We start from the raw sequence: 21,954 nt of genomic DNA, 5'->3' as shown, positions 1-21,954 counted from the left end.
GTTTTTTCACACTTGATTAATAGATGAGAACATGAAATTGATCTTGCGCTTTATTTGAGGGTGATTTTTTTGGTAGCTTTCACAGAACGGTTCAGTAAATATTCCGCAACATTTTAATGCCAGGGTTTAGCAGGAATATTTTAAGCTAAAGTCTTTCGTTTGAACAATGAAGCAACCTTTTAATAAGGTAGGTGGCACGGGTTCAATTCTGTTTGCCTTCTGCCTCCTCTGCTCCCCCTTGCTTTGTCTGGAGACAAATGTGTATACATAGAGGGATTTCATAACCTTGAAAACTAGTTGGTATCAGCAATAAATTATATGTGATGTGCTGAAAAATTGAGAGGATTGTTGAACAAGCTTAAAACATGAAAATGGTAATTACAGGAGAGAACCTGATATCCACATTAATTGGCACTGTTATTAATTGGCATTGTGAATATCAAAACAGTGCAGATATCAGATCGCTCTCTCTCTCTCTCTGGATGCTTGTATGTATGCATGGATGTGCTCCTCTTTCTCTACCACTCAAACCGCCTGTGTGTCTTTCGCTAACCCCATACTTAGCTGGGTCAGATCTCTAGTGCTGCTCAGGAAACAAAATCCCCAACCTGGTGGCTATGCCTAACTACATCTATCACAGCTTGGCCTCACACCCCACATGTGTTGTCAAGTGGTTAATACGGGGGCAAATAAACTGAAGTCTGTATCTTTTATGCAGACATTTGTGGTGAGTTTACAGCTTGTCCGGCTTGCTGTTTGGCTTGGGACAGTTCAAGGATAGAAATTATTGGTACGGTGTGAGGATTATCACTTGTATGAAATTTGGTCACTCAATCCACGACTGTTTGTGGGACACTGCTGTGCGCAATTGGCTGCCGCGTTTCGCCCACAAAATATACAGCCAATTCACTTTGCAGTATATTCTGTGAAGCGGTTTGAGACATATCGAAGACGTGATAAGGCGCTATATCAAATGTAAAGATTATTATTATTATTATGTATCAACCCTCTCTTCTCCTTAATGATTTTCATTCCTTTTTTTCCTTCTATTGTAGTACAGTTTCACAGGTGCCTGCCACCTGCCAGTACCTCACCTCAAACCTGATGGAGATTTTTGCTGGCTGTTCCATCAGGGGACATTGAAGACTGTCTTGAATGCACACACCTGCAACCTCCAGGAGAGGCTATTGTAAAATGATCAAACGTAACTGATTTCCCTCTCATCACAGAATGCAGAGGATGTTAACACAAATATTGCCCTGGCTCAGATCAGCTAGCTCAGCACAAAGCTGGTGCCTTGCCAGTCTGTATAGCTGAGCTGCAGTGCAACTTTGAAATGTCCTAATTTGGAACTAACATAACTTTAATTCTATTTCACACAGAACAAACTGCTGCACATTTACATTGTAAGTGAGAAGCGTTCCCATGTAGATTGAATGTGTCACCATTTGCTCCTGGTTTCCAGGTTGGATAAACACACCCATTACACCTCAACAAACTCCAGTCGATCGGAATTCGTAAGATGGAACACACTAAATCATCTGCAGACAGCTACAGTGATGCCAAAGATAGGGATTGCAGGAATTTGATGCATTACCAGATGTGGAGACAACAGACCACAACGAGAATGGAGCTGCATTAGATTCTGGCACATTCTGATCACTACCTGAGAGGGAATTTACATTTAAATTATACATTTAAATTCTCTCTAAGCTAGTGATCAGTACATTAACTAACTAAACTAACTACTTCAGCACCCAGTTCTCTAGTGGATCCCAATTCCACACACGTGCACAATTCAATATATCCTGAAGATTTGAAATCAAGAAAATCATTAAAAAGAAATGCTCGGTGTGGTAAACTGGTTCATCAATTACATTCAGGGTTGACTGTAGTTTTCTCTAAACCTCTGCCTCATTAAGACTTCAGTGCAGCTGAAATAGAAAATTGCCCACTTAATACAATGGTGTTTGTATCTACTTTAGTTTCTTCTGTAGCATGAAGAAATCAGGCATCAGGACAGAATCTTCCACGTCCTCACACCCACCACAGACTTTACAACATTCACGTCCATATCAAGCAATATAACCAGATTGATGAATGCGCCGATATTGGCACATACTCACCCGAGTAGAACATGCCGCCTTAGAACTAATAAATAATCTTGCAGGTCCTTAAATACATCTTACCTTGCATTAGTAACGGGACACTGGGCAGGCACTCTTAAAAATAAAATCGAGACTCATAACCTGTTCAAAACACTAAACCAGAATATAAACCTGCCGAACGTGCAACGTCAAACCACAGCAGCATTGCTGTGTTAAGATTTCTATGACCTTTCTAATCAAGCAAATTGTGAAAAGGACTAAATCTGTATTTGGCTCTGGCTTCTGTTACTTTGCTTTTCTTAAAGCACAGAAAAAAAAAGGTGCAAGGGTACAACCCACCACATATCACTGCACACATTTTGCTACCTTGTCCTATTTAAATTGCAAGGAAATTGATCAATGATAGTATTTACTCAGAAGGTTAACACCCCCCACCCCCACCCCAAGTTAATGGTTACTCAACAAATTCACTGAATTTTTTTGGGTGGAAGCTTGTGGGAAAACACAAGCTGCAATTCAAAACGACACAAGGCAAATCCAACTCACAATCACACTTGCTCTGGAGAACAAAGAAAATCGTACAAGATCTTTTTTCTTTTTTTGAAAAAAAAGAAAGCACAATTTAGTAGCCGAGAACCCTCTATCCCTGGCAAACGAAAGCAGTTTTCCTGCAATACGAACCTGCTTGGATTTGCTCCTGATCTTTCAGCTTCATCAGTTTCCAGCCTTGTGTGTGACGGACGGCGTAGAAAGACTGAACCAGAAATGTCCAAAGCTTATCATAGAGGGCCTGGGTCTCACAAGCAAAACCCTGTGCAAGGAACGAATCAGAGGAGCTGCTGAACCACAGTACTATGGCAACCGATCATTATTCCACACAGAATCTGCTTACTCCCCAAGCTAAATCAATGATGTCATTATTCAGCCCTGTATAATCATCTGGTCTAGTCCTGGAACAGGCTCAGTTCAGTCTGGTGCTTGCTCTGGGAAAGGCAGCATTACTGATGTGCAAGTCAGAAATCACAGCGCTGTATCTTAAAGCAGTGAAATAAATGAGCATTAAATGTCCTGGTCGTTTTTGATGTCTGAGTGAGGTCAACTTCTCTGCAGGGAAGTGAAGTGACTGATACACAGCACACGTTCAATAACACATAGGAATCAAAATAATTTCTGTAGGTTAGCAAACTAACTTCTCTTGCTCCCAGGATGGGGATGGAAAGGCTCACGAAAATAACCTCTTTATTCAAGCTACTTTCTTTTTAAAAAAATAATTGATCAGAAGGGTTTCAGTAGTGGAAGGGTAAATTAGCCCCAAATAGAAATCGTGAATCCAATACGGTAAGAGCAAACTATTGTACTTTTTTTAAAAAAAAAGTACAGGACTGTATATAAAAAGGTTGCTTATTACCTGCAGTTACTTTGTTCTGCTGGTAATTGACACCAACCCACACCCCTCCCCCCAACCATTCAATTTTAAACGCTGGAATGATTAAATACATACCACCTCTTTATAAGCCACCTGGCTATTCAGTAGGTCTGCAGCTATAAATTGCAAGCAGCCATCTGTTACCGAGATGTTTTGTTCAATAGCTGCAAAAATCCTTTCCACCAGATATGGTCTCCTGCTCATCCTCTGCTCCTAGAAAATAAAGTCACAAGTTATTTTCTGTCTGTTTTGCAGTGGTAGAACCTCCCCCTAGCTCTGTGTACACACAAGTCTTTGAAACATTGGAGCTTGATTTGCAAACTCAGTCACATATGCAAATAATTTAGTAAAATAACATTCGTGAGTAGATTACAGGACGAGTGCTCATTCGCTGCATTTACATATATTTCCAATGTATTTGGTCCCAAAGGTCTGGTTGGGCTTGCGAAACCAAGGGAACCTGTTCCCAAGAAAGCTAAGTCATTACCCTGTCCTGTATCACAACATGACAGATTTTGATAATGGAGCAAAGGTGTTCCAGAATAGACAATGTCTACAACAAATGTCTATCCCTCAGTATTGCTATAGAACAGGTTAAATATAAACTTTAAAATTATTCGTATTTAAAAACCAAATGATGAATTAATTTTAGATCAATTCAAATTCTCATTTTTTTTAAGAAAGGCATGTGCTGTTGTTTACAATTCGAGTCGAAACAATTGCTAAAAAAAAACTTTATATATGAAGCTAAAACATAATCGCTAATGGTCCGTGCGAGCCTTTAAGCTTCAAACCCTCAACTACATTTGAGTTCTTATTTAGTCTATTAGGTGGGCCAATACAGGGCAGACATCCCTACCAAACACCCATTCTAGTGACATCTTCCCAGATCAGCTCTGAAAAGAGCACTCTCTCTCTCTCGCTGATTCTTTAATTTCCTCCAGGGATGCACTTAGCTTCAAACACTTGATACCTCATAGATGCACAGCTGTGTTTGAGAATCTTGATACCTGGGGATATCACATGAACCAGACGGCATCCCATCAATCTAGTGAGCTTTACCACTGTTCCATTCAGATTTTCCTGTTGAAATATTTCTCTTAACCATGATAGGTCGCATTGTGTAGTGTAAAGAACTGATTGCATTTAGCATTTAAAATTTCAAGCCAGATCCCTCCCACAAATAAAACCCACAATTTGGAGATTAATACTCAGCATAAAAACTTGATCTCACATATCTGTCCAAATAATCGAGCAATCTCCCTCAATGCAATAATTTACCTTCAATAAAGGAAGAAGGCTCTCGCTTCTTACTGTCTTGAGGAAGTGCAGCACAATAAATTTAACGCATTCATCTTGCAGTTCCTTTGTCAAAGCAATGGTTTGCTCTGTCCATTTCACCTCAGGAAGGTTCCATAATAGGCGTTGGCTTTCCATTAACAGTAGAACCACATTCTCTACACTCTGAGGAGTTTCAAGAAGAGCTGTGATCAACTGGAACGTACTGCGAATCTATTTGGCTAAACAATCGTAATGCACCTTGATAGTAATTGTAATTGATAATGATTTAACATAAATAATTCCTGCATTTGAAACAGCGTAGTCTAAAAGTCTCAAAGCACTTCACAGGATGTACTTAAAGTGGATTGACTATTTTGTGGGCGAAACACGACAGCCAGTTTGCGTACAGCAACCGAAGAACAAATTTATCCTTATTAGAAGTATTTTCGTTCAAACTCAAGTACAGTATACTACGATTGTCAGTTTACAGAGACTGCCAAACACACATCAGATTTTAATCTTTTGTACACCACTCCCCCCCCAATAGAATCCAAGGTCAGTCCATCATTCTCAGGCTAATGTAATGGGTAAGTAACAGTTTTCAATGATGATGCATATTGAAAAGGCAACCTGCTTCCTTTAAGTTTATTTTTTTTAAAAAAATACAAACCCACATGACTTTCACTGGGCACATGTTTGAAAAATATTTTCACAGGCTGTCATTTTAGATGCTTCTCAACTCTGCCAGGCATCAGAGCAGAAGTTTCAGCAACAGGACCACTCAAGGTCTCATTTACCCTTTGAAATACCACATAACCTCTCAATTTGTTCAGGAAAAAAAAATATATTCTCAAAATAACACTTTCAATCCTCAATTCCAAAGGCTGTAATTTTTATCTTCAGACTCATAGCTGGTCTGTTAAGTCTGTAGCGTTCAGGAAATTGCCTCGTAGATGAGTTTTGTTTGAAAGACTACACTCAGCTGAATCGGTCACCAAGGCTGCAGTGCAAATAATGTCTCTGATATGTCACATTACTCAAAGCCATTTGGCTTGAAAGGACCGTACACAGTGCTTGTATGGCTTGGTGGCACAGATCGACTGCCCTGAATGTCTCAAGTCTAAATGCTAATATTGCAGGCATTGTTAACTTTCATTAACTTCTATATTGCTACAATACGACCTTGTGAACCGGTGAGTTTTGGGTCCCAGAAAATGAAACTCTGCTTTAGAATCAGGTGTGCGAAAAAAAAATGGCTGATGGGCCCACTCCTGGGTTGTCAGGTGGCTGCTCTCGTCGCGTTTGGCAAAGCAAAGCCATCTTACTGAGGATGTGTCCAAGTTTAACCATTTTAACCTTTAGTTAACCTTCAGATTAAGTTAACTTTGTCAAACAAAAGTTATCTGTTAGAGAACAAACAATAGTGATGTGACATGCAAGTTATATTTAGGGCATGAAGGAGAAACATACTACAAAGGTATTTTCCCCAGTGTTTTATGACTGAGATACTCGATCCGCTGCACACATTAAGCACTTACAATACTATTATTCTGATTATCAGAAGAAATATGCTGTTGGGTGATGTTACTTACTATAGTTTGGACTAAAGATGTCAAACAGGCTCTCTGCAGTTCTGCTGGAAGACCAACAAAGCTTTTTCCAGACCAACACTTCACAAAATATTTGGTAATCCATCTGCAAAATGATTTAATACAATGTTGGAACCATCAGACGCTGTATTTTTCTATTTGGCGTGAAACTACAATTAAAGAATCACCTTACCTCATACAGGAAGCACGAAGACCATCTATTCCAGCTGAATGAGCTATTTGCAGGCACTCAGGAACAGACTGCCGCAATCCTGCAACAGGCTATAAATTGAACAAGGAAAGAAGTGAAGACCAAGAAGGTAAACTGACAATTATTTTGCTTTAATGCATTCCTTACAGTTTTACGGTGTATTACACAATGTATTTCCTACCATTAAGCTTTGTGGCTGGCTCCATGCTTTGCGCGTTGAAGCTAGAACATTCAAACTTCAGCACATTCAAAGCCAAGGACATGAGACAAACTGCTCTATTCATGCAAATCTGCCCTTCACTGCAATTTCCACTGCAAACTCAATTTAAGTTCAACTTGAACTTGCAGCAAAACAGAATTCCTCATCTCCAGCACTCATGTAGCTCCAGTGTAACTAGGCAATACCTAACACAGAAGTAAGTAATGTGAATGGGCAAATGCGCACTCCATTCACATCTTTGTCCAGATGCTTCCGAAAATGAGTGTCAGCAATTCAGAGGAAACAAATAGTCATATAATTAAAACAAAACTCCAAAAATAATGTATAACTCATTGCCGTGTAGGAAGGGGGAGCGGGGAGAAGAGGTCAGCAGGGTCTCCTTGGAGCTGAATTGGCTCCAAGGTGACCCGTTTGGCAATGGAGTCAGAATCGAGCCAGCCCTCTGTGGCTCTCTGGGGAGTCCAGTTCCTGAGCCAGGTGGTCCTCCAGGGCACTGCTGATGACAGCACAGACTCATCGCCAGGACCTGGAAGAGCAGACCAGTGACTTGGGGCTTTCCCCCAAAATGAAGGTTGAATAAATGTTATTACACAACCAATTGAACAACAGTTAGTGAAATCTACTAATTTTAAAGAGCTGAAAAATATTAGTTGATTAAATGTACTCCTTTTGTATTCCTCTGCTCACTTTCCTGCCACAAACCAGCATTCTTTCAGAATATACGATGACACAATACAAAATGCATTATATATTGGAGGCAAATCTGAAAAGGCATGAAATGTATTCCTCAATATTCTCCCCTCAATATTAAACTGTTCTAACGGGTAGTTTTGGGATTCAACAACGCTATGTGCATCTCTCTGTACTGTATAATGCCTGAGGCTATTACCTCATATGTGACAAACTAATGAATCTTACGCGCACACAGAACATACTTGGCATTCAATTAATTTTACACTATGTAACAAGTTATAGCATTGGAAGTGTCATTTCATTTTTTTAAAAAAATTCAGCTGTCGAAGGGCTAATCTAGACAATATTGCACGAGGCAAATACAATCTTATTGCAACAGTCAAGCTAAATTGAAGCTCTGTGCCGTGTCATGGATAGGACAGTAACACAGAGTGGAGCCTGTAGTAAGCATGGAAATCAGTTAATCATTTATTAGGATCTTATTTCCCACAGGAAATGTACATCAGCGCTCATGTACGCTCAAGAAAAATCCACTGCTACTGCAACAAACTGTTCATTGAGTGCCACTTTACAATTAAATTAACAATATTTATCAACAAAGTTTGTAATAAATGATTAATGAATGTTGCCTACGCCCTTCAATCTGACTTTCATCTTTTAGATGATTTGGTCTTATGCAGAATTTTGCTGCAAGCTCCCATGATGATCCTGTGAATAAAAGCAATGACTGGTACAGCCTTAGGTCATTCTGACCAGAAGCTTGCACATTCACTGACATGGTTTATACATGAATAACCTTCACTTTACGGAGGCTGTGGAAGCATATCCCAGAAAGAAGAAAACAAACAGCTTTGCTCAGTTGGTAGCACTCTGAACTCAGAGTCAGAATGTTGAGGTTTCAAGATGTCTTGACAGCCTTATTCTCCAAATAATAATTGGTCATTCACTTCATGAACGTTTTGGGGACATTGTTGTGTGCAAGTTGGTTGCCTTCAGTTACAAACACTGTACAATCAAAACACTTTACAATAAATTCATCCCATCATTGAAGTGCATCAGACCCGATGATTGATGGTACGATAAAGTGCTTATATCAACTGTAAGTATTATTATAAAAACAATTATATACCTTAAACAAAAACATGACAGCTGGGAAACTGGAGGAATTGAGGAGGAAAAATAAATTTGCAGGAAACTCAAGTTTCATTTTATAATTGCCCCTTTGATACAAGGAGACCCTTTTATATTAGGGCACCTCTAGCTATCGAAAACGACCTTGAGAATGCAGTGAGATATCAGTTATCTCAAAACTACAACTGAAAATGGAAAAGTAATAAAAACAATAGGAAACATATCAGAATGTCCCAAAAGACCATTATCAGATTATCACAGATGTTAGATCTAGCACTTGGGATGCAAAACCTCAAAATGATTTAACAAGGGACATCGAGGTGAAGGGACCTCATCTATTTCTAACCTATGAGTTGCTAAGCACAATTTTTGATCACAGCTGCCATTTTAATAGCATTCTAAAAATGCACAAAAGGTTAAAAAACTGAAGTTGCGTGTCCTGTATCAGTGGTCGGCCAACAAAAAGCTCAACTTGAACCTGTAATTGACATTTTGATGTAAGAAAGTGCACATTGAAAAGCTTAGATTGTGTGCCAAGATTTAAAACTTTATTTTTCCTTTTATCTTCAGTTTCCCCACATCATACCAACGTTCAATAAAGAATAGGCCATTGAGCTTCTCCCTGCCCTGTATAAAAGCTAATCTGGCTGAGTCCAGGCAAGAAGGAGGGAAGCCAGCTTTGCACACAGATTTTCTTGTTTCCGTCCAGAGAAGTGACGTTCTGTTTTTCCTTATGGTACAGCCATCTGACTGTGTGCCATGTGGGGAAATGCTGTCTTACATTCTGGGTCACAGTGTGCTGAACATAAATGCACTGTTCTTTCACACAGCTCCACTCCACCAAGCCAATACATTTCATCCAATAACACAATTCATCCATTGTTAGCATCATGAACATTGCCCCATCAGCTCGGCAGTACATTTAGCTTTCAACACGATTATGCACAGAGCGAAGACTAAAAGCACCTTAGAGAGTCTTGCATTCAGTACCCATTTTAACAAAGTTAAAGAGCAGCAATTTTTTCTTTCAATCCTATTTAATATCCCCTTTTGTTTCAGTCTAAGTGTACCTCTTCATCTTTTAAGTAATATTTTGAAGGAAAGAGTGAATGTTGATATCTGGGTAGCTATCTGACAAACTCAATCTGACAGTGTGAGGAAACTAAATGGAATAAATGTTCGTTAGTACCACAAATCCCGATTACTGTTCCTTTATGTTCCACTGTTTATTATTCTTTACCAATCTCAATGACTGCAATTTGTACACAGCAAATTGAATTTGCCACCTGTTTGTTCAATTCCCCAATATAGCCGGATCCCTCTTGTGCATTTAGTCGATCCGTTTCCAGTTATTTGCAACAATCTGCAATTATGATCAGCAAACTTAAAGATGGGTTGCTTTCTTTCCCCATGTCCGAATCATTTATGTACATTATAAATAGCTTTGACCCTAGCGGCACACTTCTAGAAGTGACCCCCATCAATTTCTGCACAAATTAATACAAAAAGTCAGGATTGGGGACAGGGAACGTAAATAGATCACATGGTCTCACAACAGTTCTCTTCATTGATAATTTCAGACCCTTCTAGTAACCATACATAATTTGTGGCATCACATTTCTCTCAGTAATTTGATCTTAAATCTGAAACATCCTTGTGTCTAATTAATAGTAAAATCAATAAACTGGGCATATCACTGCAATATCTCCAATCCCTTACAGCATATCGATTTGTCAGAAACTGATGGGAGTATTAAAAAAAATCTATAAAAAAATGATTCCAGAATTCTCAATTTAAAAGGCAAACTAAAGCCTTCTATATACAATCCAAAAATGTCTACCCCCAGTTAAGATTTTTTTCACAGCAGGAAAGATCAAACACAGCCAACCTTCTTTTAATACAGCACTCAATAGAATTAATTAAATTCACTATCCTGTTGAATATATGTATTGGATCCCATACTGGATACAATCTTTTGGAACTAATTTAATTTAAACGAGCCAAAAAGAGTATTGTGAACTGCAAGGTCTCCTAGCAATCCTCGTAAAGGCAAGCAATCTCCTTCCCAAGCTGCTAATCAACCTGGTAAAGATTTGTATTATGAGTGAGACCAGTTAATTCAGCACAGACTGGAATTCAGACTGCAATTTTAAGGTGTATATTGCACTGGTGCTGTTTATGGTTGCACCTTTACCCAATATGCTGAGCTAGATGATCTTTAAACAGCAATAACAAGGCAACACGAAGAAATGAACACTTTAAAAAAACTTATTACACTTGTATAGCACTTTTCATGTCGGGAGGACGTCTAAAGGCACTGGACGGTCAGGATTTCCACCCCAGCTGGGGGTTGGGATCAGGAGGGGTGGAGGGCAGGGTGGGTAGGGGTAAGAAGATGACCGAAGGCACGGTCGAAGAGGAAGTTCTTAAGACAGGCCTTGAAGGAGGCAAGGAAGGGGCTGAGGCAAAGGGACTGTGAAATGGAGTTCCATAGGGTGGGGGCAGAGAGGTTGAAGGACTGACCGCTTATGGTGGGGCGGGCAGGGTCCGCTCAGACCTCAGTAGAAATGAATTCCAAAAAATTATGATTCAGGTTATAAATTTAGTTTTAAAACAGCTTTTGTTTTGGAGAAGTTATGTGGCAACAACTAATCATAGTAATTTGAAGCCTGTATACTTAAGACTAATGTTTGATTGTGTGAGCCATCCGTTAATCTTTTCCACAGCTTTTTTTTATATAAACAAAAACTAGATTAATGCTACAAACCTGGCTGCTCATTAAAAAGACAAGATTGAGATCTCAGATCTCTTAGAAATTGCAACTATAAGCCCCTCCATTTATACACGAGGGAGAAGGGAATAGAGGGATCAGGAGGGATGGAGACACATGTGGGGTATAAACGTGGGCACAAATGGCCTGTTTCCATGCTGTAACAGTTTACGTAATTCTATATAATTATGTGCAATTCTATGTAAACAAAATATTAGGTTCTCTAGTAGAGCATTATAAAACTCCAGAGTTGGGAGTATTTATTTAACTCTCTACAATCCTCAACTTTCCACCATTAAAAGTAGATATATTTGCTCACCAAGGTACTACAAGATTGAGTATTTCTCCGTCCAAACTGCACAATTCAGTAAAGTATGAAGATGGTGATATTTTTTTAAAGATTACACAACAAATCTTTTAAAATATATTTATAATACATTTTCCTTTTAAAGTGCCCTTCACCTCAGGATGCCTCAAAGCGCTTGAATAACATAAATTGGCATAAATTCAATAAGCATAAATTATGCAAATTATACAATACTAAGTCAATACCAAATACGAGTTTACCTTGTGGAAAAACTTGCAGTAATCCCTCTTCAGAACATGTAAAACCACTTCTTTTAGTCCATCTAAATTGTACATATCTGCTAACAGCAGGATAGAACTGAAACAACAAAAAATGGTTAAACAAATATGGAATAATACACATAAAATTCCACTTTCCTGTTGCATTCCATTTTTCGGATCTTTATAGGTTCTGCCAACTCATGCTTCACACATGCCTTATTCATACATTCTTGTCGTTTTAATTAAATTTATGGTTCTTGTTCAAATAGGAATTTTGTATCTTTACAAATCTTTCTATTTGGTATTCCTTCCCCTCTCAGTGCTGTGTCAGACTCAAGTTAGTTCATCAATTGATTTTCATCTATCAGGTGTACACCAAAAGATAGCATTAGTACCCTTGAGTATCATTGTTGCAATGTTGCTGTTGAGCCAAATAGCTGCTAGCAATTGTAAGGATGGAGAATATCAATTTAAAATATATTAGTATTGAAGAAAAGGGAGTAGATTAGAAGGAATTTGTTTTATGCAGGATATTGTTATGATGTGAAATGCTCTGCTTGGTGTGACAGTCAAGACAGAATCCATACTTGATAGAATTAAATAGATATTGAAAAAGTAATGTGCAGGTATGGGGAAAGGCTCATAAATGGGGCTGAATGGATTGCTTTTTCAAAGAAACAGCAAAAACAATGGACGCCTTCTGTGCTGCAATTTCTATTTATTCTTCCAACTACTGTAAAAGATAGTTTGTTGAACATAAATGTTTCACAAATTAATTTGGGGTTCATTTTTAGAAAAAAGAGCTCAAAAGCATGCCATGACCACTACTCAAACTGAAACGACACCAAATGAAAAGAAAAATCCCCATTAGATAAGTTTAATTTTAAAGCAACCAAAGCTTCTAGCAGTTTCTGGTTACCATAATGGTTCTGAGAAAGAAACCAAGTCCAAACATTTCCCCTTCCATGTTCTGATATCAGTTTCTCCATAGCACATATGTATGGGCTAGTCATATTTGCTGTTACATCAATGTAATCTGATCTGAGATATATACAGCAGGTGCTTGTCATTATGTGCTTCCTGGAAACTAGCCAAGTAAAAGATTGTTAGAGATTCTCCCCTCCTCCCCATAAAAATCTATAAACAAACACCACAATAACCAACAACCTCTGTTGCTCCCAAGTATACAATGGCAAACTCATAAAACTGCCAAGTTTCGCCTGTCAGATCTTAGTGCCTTTTAAGGTGTGTGCAAAAAAAGGACCCTGGAGTATAACCCAGAGAGAAATTACTTGAACAATTCAGACTCAGCCCTGAGTGGGGAAAGAATAACATTGGTTGATTGATCTGAAGCACAAGATTTGTAAATGGATCTTGAAGCATAGTTTGGCAATGTCATGATGGCAAAGTGTGCTGGAAAGATGTCACTTCAACATTTTCGTTACTTTTAATCCAATATTGTCTTCCTTGCAACTGGACAAGTTAGGTTTATTATTTCCTCATCTTTCAAATAACAATAGTCATCCTTAGATTTGATACAGGGCCTATATTGATATAGGTTGATACAATGTTAGTTACTATGCAGTGGGTATTTGTAGATAAACATAGCAGTTAATTTGTACACAGCAATGTCCCACAAACAGCCAGGAGGTGAATGGTTAATTTAACAGGAGGATTGTTGGCCACCCTCCATGTAGCGCAGTGTCTCTTAGACAATGTCAGCTTAGACCATGACCCCAAAGTCCTTGACAAGGCCTTGGACGACAACCTTCTGCCCCAGAGGCAAGAGTGCTATTAACTGAGTCAAGACCATATTTAACTGCAGAATTTTGAACAAACACACTCGCAACAGAAATTCATTTTCCCATTATATTTTCCTGCACTGTATAACTTTTCTGTGGCCCAACCAGCCTGCTGAGGGTCACTATCCATGGTTCTGAAAACTATCCAAGGTTGAAAAGATCTCGCTAACAAGATATTCCAAGCATTGCGTAAAAGTTAACAGCTGTTAAAAATACAGAAAAGGGCAGGCTTGCACAGTTATAAATTATTCTCCAATTATCTTCATGTTATATTGTCAAATACCAAGCTTTTTTTTCAAAAACAAACGACAGAATAAAGCATTCGATTCCTTACAGTGAGGGAGGTTTGTTCTGATGACACAGGTTTCCAACTCTTATGCAATTGTGTCCCAATACAATATCTTGGAACATTGCTGTGTGCAACTTGGCTGCCTCGTTTGTCACAAAACACAGTCACTACACTTTACAGTACATCCTGTGAAGTACGTTGGGACATACTTGGTGTGGAAGGTGCTGTACCAAATGTAAGGATTATTGCACCCTTGCATTTGTCAAAGGCAAATGGCCGAAACAATCCAATATAGGTCTATTTAGGGTTCAAACCATTTTGAGGCATTTCTTTGGAGAAAATGAGCTGTGTTTAAATCAGTGATGCATATATTGCAACAAATGTACATGAAGTTAATGGAAGACTTTAGCAATACTGTAGTCCTAAAATATTTCATGATTAAATAGTCACAGATTACAAAACATTTAGTTGTATGGATAAGCACCACCTTATTCTAGGCCAAAATACAAGCGCAATAAGAACAATAATACTTACCAAGGAACAGCTTTTTTCGGTAAGTCTAAAAGGGCCCCGTATAAATAGTTCATCATAATGTCCATCTCCAAATGGCTTACACTGCAAACAAGTATAAAACCCATTTTGGGAACCATACTATATAAGTATTTATAAACTTGGATTGTGAAGGTTTTTTAATGCAAACACCAAAACATTGTGATTTGTCAGCATTGCCAGTTCTGCTCATTAAATTAGGGCAGCTGGAGATTAACAAAGCAAAACAGGAGATATTACAACTAGGGCATAAGAACGTTGGACAACTCTTTGACAAGTCTCAACAACATGCTCTAACAAATGCAAGGATTATTATTATTGCTATTATTATGATGATTTGGATCGAAGCATTCAAGACAACTCAAAGTCTGTTTAATATGCTGGCCTGTAGCTATTATCATAGCATTAACTTTGCAGCTTGCTGTTTTTGCCAAAAAGCTTTGAAGCAGAAATTAAGATTGAAAGGACCAATAGCACAGTAATCCAACATTTAGAATCGATCCATTTTCCAAATAATCGTAAACTCTTTCCAAAATGTATTTTGCTTGTAGGAAAATACAGATGTAATGCTAAATATGCCCTTAATTAAGACACTTACATAACTCAATCAAGAGGATGTTTCCAAGTAAGTTTAACACTGATGGTTTCTGGGCTTCGTGCCATATAGGACATTTGTATTGTCAAAACGGATTAAAATTAAGAAATAATCAGATAGAGTTTATTTAAAGCTCCTGGCACTTTTTCATGAAATCTTTAAACATCAGTTGGAATGCAACAATAGGGAAGAAAAATCAGTTACAGACACTGAACATTCACTTCAAGCAGCTATTTAAAGTGTTTCATAGTTACACAGATCTTTTGGAGGATGCAAATAAGAACATGCCACTTCTGTGACATCTGGTTTTCCTTCCAAACTAAAGACAATTAGTGTCATAATGAGACTGAAAATATTTTGAACACACACTAAAATTACCGACCGATCAGAGAAATTCTCTCAACCAAACTGGTAAATTTCCTAGATATTTGACAATTGGTCCCTTTTGTACCTTTAAGCTTTAATGACCTTGGAAAACTGTTCCCTCTTTTCCTGGCCATTTAAACATACCTACCCAGTCAGCGTGATGTCCTCCTGAAAGCTTTCTGCCCAATTGCCGCTCAGCATTGCAGCAAAATAACTGGAGCGAGCACACAGGATGGCCCTGGAAGCCAGAACACATTAAAATCTTCACTGCAAAACAATCTTTTAGAATACTGCTGAGTTTGCCAAGATTCTTTTCAAAAAATGTTTTCGTGATTTTTATCTCAACGTGGAACATGTTCATCTCAAAACATGCGCATAAATAAAACTCGCATTAGGGAGACGTGATAGAAGCAATTGTAAAAACAGTGAATATATAGATTAAGGATTGAAGAACTTCCAATCTCATTAACCATTTCACAAAAAGCAACTAAGAGTTGAACAGACAACTGGGAGTTGCAGCACTGGAAAAGTCTCAGCTTTTATTTAAACATGAGCTTGCAAGACAAGGCAATTTGTGACAAGTTTAGGCTGAGTTATCTACGATGCGAAAGACAAAAATAGCCAGGAGGGATGGATTGGGGGAGGGGACAAAAAGACCACAATCATAAAACCTTTGTGCTCCTGTTTACATTTCTTAGCAAATATTCTTGAGTGACATTTCCTAAAGCGTCTGATGCTTTTGGCCACGTTAGTTACTACTTCACTTTGACGACATCGCAAAGTGCTTAACAGTACTGAATACGCACTTGAACTGGGTGGGGCGGGGGTGTGTGTGGGTGGGGGGAGAAATGATGAAAACCACAGTCAAAAAGGTAGGTCTCAAGACAGACTTTGAATGAGGTGAGAGAGGGAGTGAGTCGGAGGGACTCCGGGATGGAGCTCCAGAATGTGGGGCAGAAAGTCTGACTACTTCTAGTCATATCAATAAAATAAGACAGGTACATAAACAAACTTTCTAAATTGGTTCAGTTGGCTCTTTAGTAAATGTTATTCCTTCTCGTGAAAAAAAATCCCGAGATCGCACTTTACCTGTGTGCTTGAAAACCTTTGTTCTCAGCATAAAGAGTTATGTCAGAGCAACATCCTTCCTTGTACAGAGACAACAGATCTGCGCCCAACACGGATGCTGGGTCTGGTGTAGGGGAATCTGTTCAAGACACAAGATGCAAATGTACCTGGATCTCCAAATGTTACACCGAAAGGAAGGAAATGGGATTTATTCAGTTTTATAGAACAAGAGACGATAACTTCAAAGTTAGAGACAATTTGGAATAAAAATGGAAGATTGAGATATAAATTTTAACTGTGAAAGGCCAGTAGACAAGTGGAAAAAACTGCCGGCATAGATGGAGGAACAGAGAACTACTGTATAAAGGGTTTCAGAAGAGAACCAAGATAAGTTCAGAGTTATTGGGAAATGAGACAGATGTGCTGAAGGATTCTTTAGGCAAGTTGGATGGGTCGGCTAGGTGGACCAGGTTTACTGTTTGGATTATTCATTGTGTTATTATATTAATAAAGCTGTAATACAATTCAAGTCAGTTCTTGATATTAATTTGGCAATTTTTTTATCCTAGCACTTGTAAACATAACAGAAGCCATTAATGGTGTTCACATTATTTAACATTTAAGCAAATAAATTCCAGGCATTTAAATGACAGGAATGCAGCTTGTACAAGAAAAATATATCCTAATGTTTTAGTGTGTAATAGAGGTAGCTGCCGATTTAGCATTTGCCTACTACTGCTGATTGCGTAAATAAAAAATAACAAATAACATTTTTTTTTTTACGCACAAAATTAATTAGAAATTCATACAATATTTTGTTTCTGATAAAAAGGTAAATCTGTTAAATGTTAGCGAGCTAATGTGATGGTTGAGGAAGAGAGAGAAATGAAGAAAAATAAAGGAAGACAGGAATAAAATGATCTCTGCAATTTTCGTCCTACCTTCCGTTACTGTTTCATACTTTTCCTCAGTTTCCTCAAACATATCAAACATTCCCTCAGGCAAATCAAACATTCCCTCAGGCATGTCATCTTCCAACAAGCTCGAGGTCAACATCTCATTCAGCTCTGAAGTCTCTTTACCAGAAGAATGCCGACCAGATAGAATTCTTGTATCATTGACTTCATCACCACTCATCTCAATAGAGCTGTGTAATGGGAAATTGGGGTCTTTTGGCAAATCTTTGGTTCCATCAAGGCTTTGAGCAGCAAGCATTTCTTCTTCCAGATGGTTCACTTTTCTGCCTGCCGTATACACCCATCTAATACAGAATTAAAAAGAAACATTATAACACGTAGACCTCATCTACTAGCATCTCAGCACTCAAAACCTCCTGTGAATACAGGGAATGAAATACAAAGATTCATCACTGTCTTTGTGTGTACAACACAGTCTGTATTCATAACAGGATTTAAACCATATCCCAGTTTTTCAGAATATATTTAAATTTATAAAATGAGTGAAAATGAACTACAATTAATAATGCAATTTGAGTGTTGCACATTTATGCCATTTCAGATTAGCTGATTAACAAGATCTCTTAACATCCACCTAAATCACCAGAACAGCATCAAGGCAGGACCTTGGTTTAATATCCCATCCCTGAAGGATACCCCTGCTTAACAATGCAGCATTTCCCTTCAGCACAATCCTAGGTTACAAGCTCAAAACCTGACATTGATCTTGAACGTACAACCTTCTAACTCTGAAGCAGCAGAGCTACCAAGCTGAATATAGGGAACCAATTGCAAGTAAAGGATTACAGGATTACAAGTAACTGCAAACTCCACACGGCTAAAGGGTTGGGAAAAGCACCTACATTAGATTGCACTATTTGCCTTTAAGCCCTGTCAATCCATTAACATTTCCTCTTGATAGTCACTCTCCAACGACTACGAAGACCCTACTTTATATTAAAATTATGCATTGATTTTTTTAAATAGAATCAGATTGCCTGCATTTTTTAAATGTAGTACATTAAATTATTTTATTTGCTGTCCTTTAAGATAAGTCATTGAACTGTGATTGTTAATTCAACTCAAAAATAGTCAGATTTATTGGGTTGTCCAATTTACTAGTTAGGTCATCAGCACTCACAGTTAGATCAAAATACTCCAAAATGAAAGATCAGCAGTGTGTGGGAATAAAGGAAATTAATCCGAAAAGCTTGCACTAATTTGACAGAGAGAAGCCGTGTTAACAGTTCTAAAACAGCAACAGTCTTGAAATAGAACCCCTTTCTCTCCTGCAACTAACACTCTCATATTTCTATTTTAAGCCCAAAAACATTTCCTGCAAAGATTTTTAGTGAAACACGGGAAAATGTTTCTGTAGTGATTTATATTTCCAAATTTCCCCTTCCGACCTGTAAAATCTTTCCCCCACTCCCATCAACAATATATAAATCTTTATTTTGAATACTTTTATTCACACGCATTTTTAGATGTTCCAGCATACAGAGTGGTTGCCTTGTCAGCTAACCTATACCTTGTGTTCTCTCATCAAATTCCCTAATGAATTGTAAACCTGCTGAAAGTCAAAAGCCAGCCTTCAGCTTCAGGGTGCATCATTTCCGGTTTGTTCAGCAATATAATTCTTTTCACTGGCAATGTGATAAATCCACGCCTGACTCCTAGAAAGCCAGCTGTCTTCACAGTACATGTGAAGGGCTGTAGTTCAATCAAAGCGGAGGAATCTGTTCTTGTGTGTCATAGGTGCAATTCAATATATCATGTAGGAAAAACCATTGAAAATATCTTCCTACAATAAAGGAAGATATTCTGACGATTCTTCCCACACCACAAAACCCTGAACAGTAATTTAATTTATAAGTAGTTGACTTTAAACAAGGCAACTGAATGTTTCCGGTTTTCCAATGTATTGCATGCATTAAAGATCTGAAACACTGGCCTGCTTCATGTTCCTTGCCCTGATTAGCCCCACCATCCATGGTCCCTCTGTCTCATCTCTTACCAGCCCACTTTTAAAGTCCATTTTAAGACTTGCCTCAAACTGCGCTTTTGATCATCTTTTCCACCCCTTCAGCTCCTCTCCTGTTGGCTTGGTTGTCTACACACCTGCATGAAGCATTTTAAGAAACCCTCCAGATGTGAAAGGTGTTATAAATGTAAAATAATAGTTAGCATTAATTACCTTTTGGCTAGTTCCACTTTCCTGTCCTCTCTGAGTGACCTTGACAGTTTAGTGCCATATTGTGAACCATCATGTGCAATGGGCTATGCCAATGAGAAACTGAGCAGACTTTGGCCAACTGTAATTTAGCTGGCAAAGTGCCCAACATTTCAACCCATCAGTATAGCTGGTTTTGAATCCAGGTTTGAGGAGTCAAAGGCAAGAAAAAAGAATCATCCACTCCATTTCTGAAATTTTTTTGTTTTGTTTTTGCTTTCCATAGGGGTTATACATCGAATCAAGTCTTATGTTACCGAAACCAAGCAAACAAAATATGTTGCAGACTTCAAATTAAGAAGGTTCCTTGGAATCGTCCTTTCTTATCTCACAGAAAATCAAAATTTGTATACGGTTCATTTGATAAACGTGCCCTATATGGGATCTAAATGGCTTGTCACATTCTATGCTTTCGTACCATTGATTGTTTTTTAAAAAAACAAACACCAAAAAAACCTTGCATTTTTACATTTGATATAATAATCCTTTCATTTGATATAGCGTTTTCACGCCTTCTAGGCGTCTCAAAGCGCTTCACAGAATAGACTGTAAAGTGAATTGGCTGTTTATTTGTGGGTGAAATGGTGCAGCCAATTGCACACAGCAGCATCCAACAAGCAGTCATGGATTCAGTGACCAAATTATTATTTTTTTTAAGGGATTATTACCACCAGAAAAACAATCCATCAATCGACTAACAACCAGGTTCCTAGTTACTGCTAAATCAACATAATGCAACTGAACTGTGCATGCAATCTCCCACAAGTGGAGCTGGGCACCACGGAGTGACAACACAGATGCTTGAGAATCCAAGTGCTTTAACCACAGCAAATGGAAAGCCAGTAGAGAAGTCTCATCATCTCTAGGCTGTATTTAGTCACCTCCTAGCATTGGCAGAAGCCTGGGAGCAAGAAGCTTCTTTGCTTTTTTGTCTGTCCGAAGAGAGTGAAAGCACGAGATCAGTAAAGAACAGGTGGCAAAAGCATTTAAGAACCTTGAGCACTTATACNTTTTTTTGCATGAGAGCATTTGGATGCTTCCATTTCGAGTGTACAGTAGGATTTTTAAAAACAAAATAAATCATACACCTAATCAAACACTTATATGTTAACCTTCCTCTCCCCCACCCAGTTTCATTTTGACAAAATAATTTGCTCAAAAGCAATTGAGTTTCACAATGTGACGCTTTAGTCATTCAAATGCGGCATTTACTTTAAAAAGCGGTTTTGTTCTGCACATTTAGACCACAATTTGAGCATTATTCCTTTACAAGGGTCACTGAATTCATGTCCTCCATTGTCTGAATAGATGCCATTAAGGAGCTGAATGATTCTTGACATACAGGCCATTTAAAAATAGCACAAATCCCCTTAAGCATTTTACCACTGCATCATTCGGATATTTACAACTGACTTTCATAGTCATTTACAACAGCCAACTGTGTGCAAATGTACCAGAATCTTTCAGTTCTGTGTTTAATTCTTTAAGGACTGACACAGGATTCCTACATAAATAGAGATTTTACATAACATTCAACACCATCTCTTTGTGAGATAATAGCTGTGTTGGAGGCAGAAAATATTAACCCGTTCAAAAGGAAATTTGAATCATACATGAGGGAGAATGGAACAGTGAGCTATGAGAGAGAGGGTTAGGAGGGTGGAGTATATACTGTACACTGCCTTTGCACCATTTTATTGCTGTTACACATTATGTAAGTAATTGGCTTTAAATAAAGGAATAAAATACAGCAATAAACGTGCCACATTAAATCAGAAACCTGAAAGCCATGTCAACCCTTAAACAAATAGCCTTAAATACACCTCCAACCGAGGGTTTCGCCAGCTAACAACACTAGTCTGATTGAGGAAGTACAAAATTCGTGCCAATTTCACTTCAATTAAAATCAGAATAGACCCAATTGTGTAGTTAAAAATAAAACTATTGCTGAATGCACTCAGTGAATACAAAAGAGGAGCATTTTTGCAGTGAAACAATCAAAAGGTTCAGGTCTCTCAATTTGCAAGAAAACCTTCATTGCAGTGAAGCCACTTCCCATTTGCAAAGGAAAATCTGAGGCTTTTTTTTTCTTCTGTCGCT

General features: G+C 38.2%; 1 protein-coding gene across 1 annotated transcript in view; it reads right to left on the bottom strand.

Moving 5' to 3' along the window:
- The window catches only part of btbd8 (BTB domain containing 8), a 36,948-nt gene extending 19,030 nt beyond the window's left edge, over positions 1 to 17,918 (bottom strand). The window contains 10 exon segments of the mRNA XM_042334944.1: positions 2,790 to 2,919; positions 3,610 to 3,747; positions 4,816 to 4,998; positions 6,408 to 6,510; positions 6,598 to 6,686; positions 11,997 to 12,093; positions 14,622 to 14,702; positions 15,746 to 15,835; positions 16,687 to 16,804; positions 17,607 to 17,918. Of these exon segments, the coding sequence (XP_042190878.1) occupies positions 2,790 to 2,919; positions 3,610 to 3,747; positions 4,816 to 4,998; positions 6,408 to 6,510; positions 6,598 to 6,686; positions 11,997 to 12,093; positions 14,622 to 14,702; positions 15,746 to 15,835; positions 16,687 to 16,804; positions 17,607 to 17,880 (1,303 nt within the window). The 5' untranslated portion in view covers positions 17,881 to 17,918.
- Positions 17,919 to 21,954: the final 4,036 nt, after the last annotated feature.

Source organism: Callorhinchus milii, unplaced genomic scaffold (assembly GCF_018977255.1).
Source record: "Callorhinchus milii isolate IMCB2004 unplaced genomic scaffold, IMCB_Cmil_1.0 Scaffold5, whole genome shotgun sequence".
Lineage (NCBI taxonomy): Eukaryota > Metazoa > Chordata > Chondrichthyes > Chimaeriformes > Callorhinchidae > Callorhinchus > Callorhinchus milii.
This window is presented reverse-complemented; position numbering and strand designations above follow the sequence as displayed.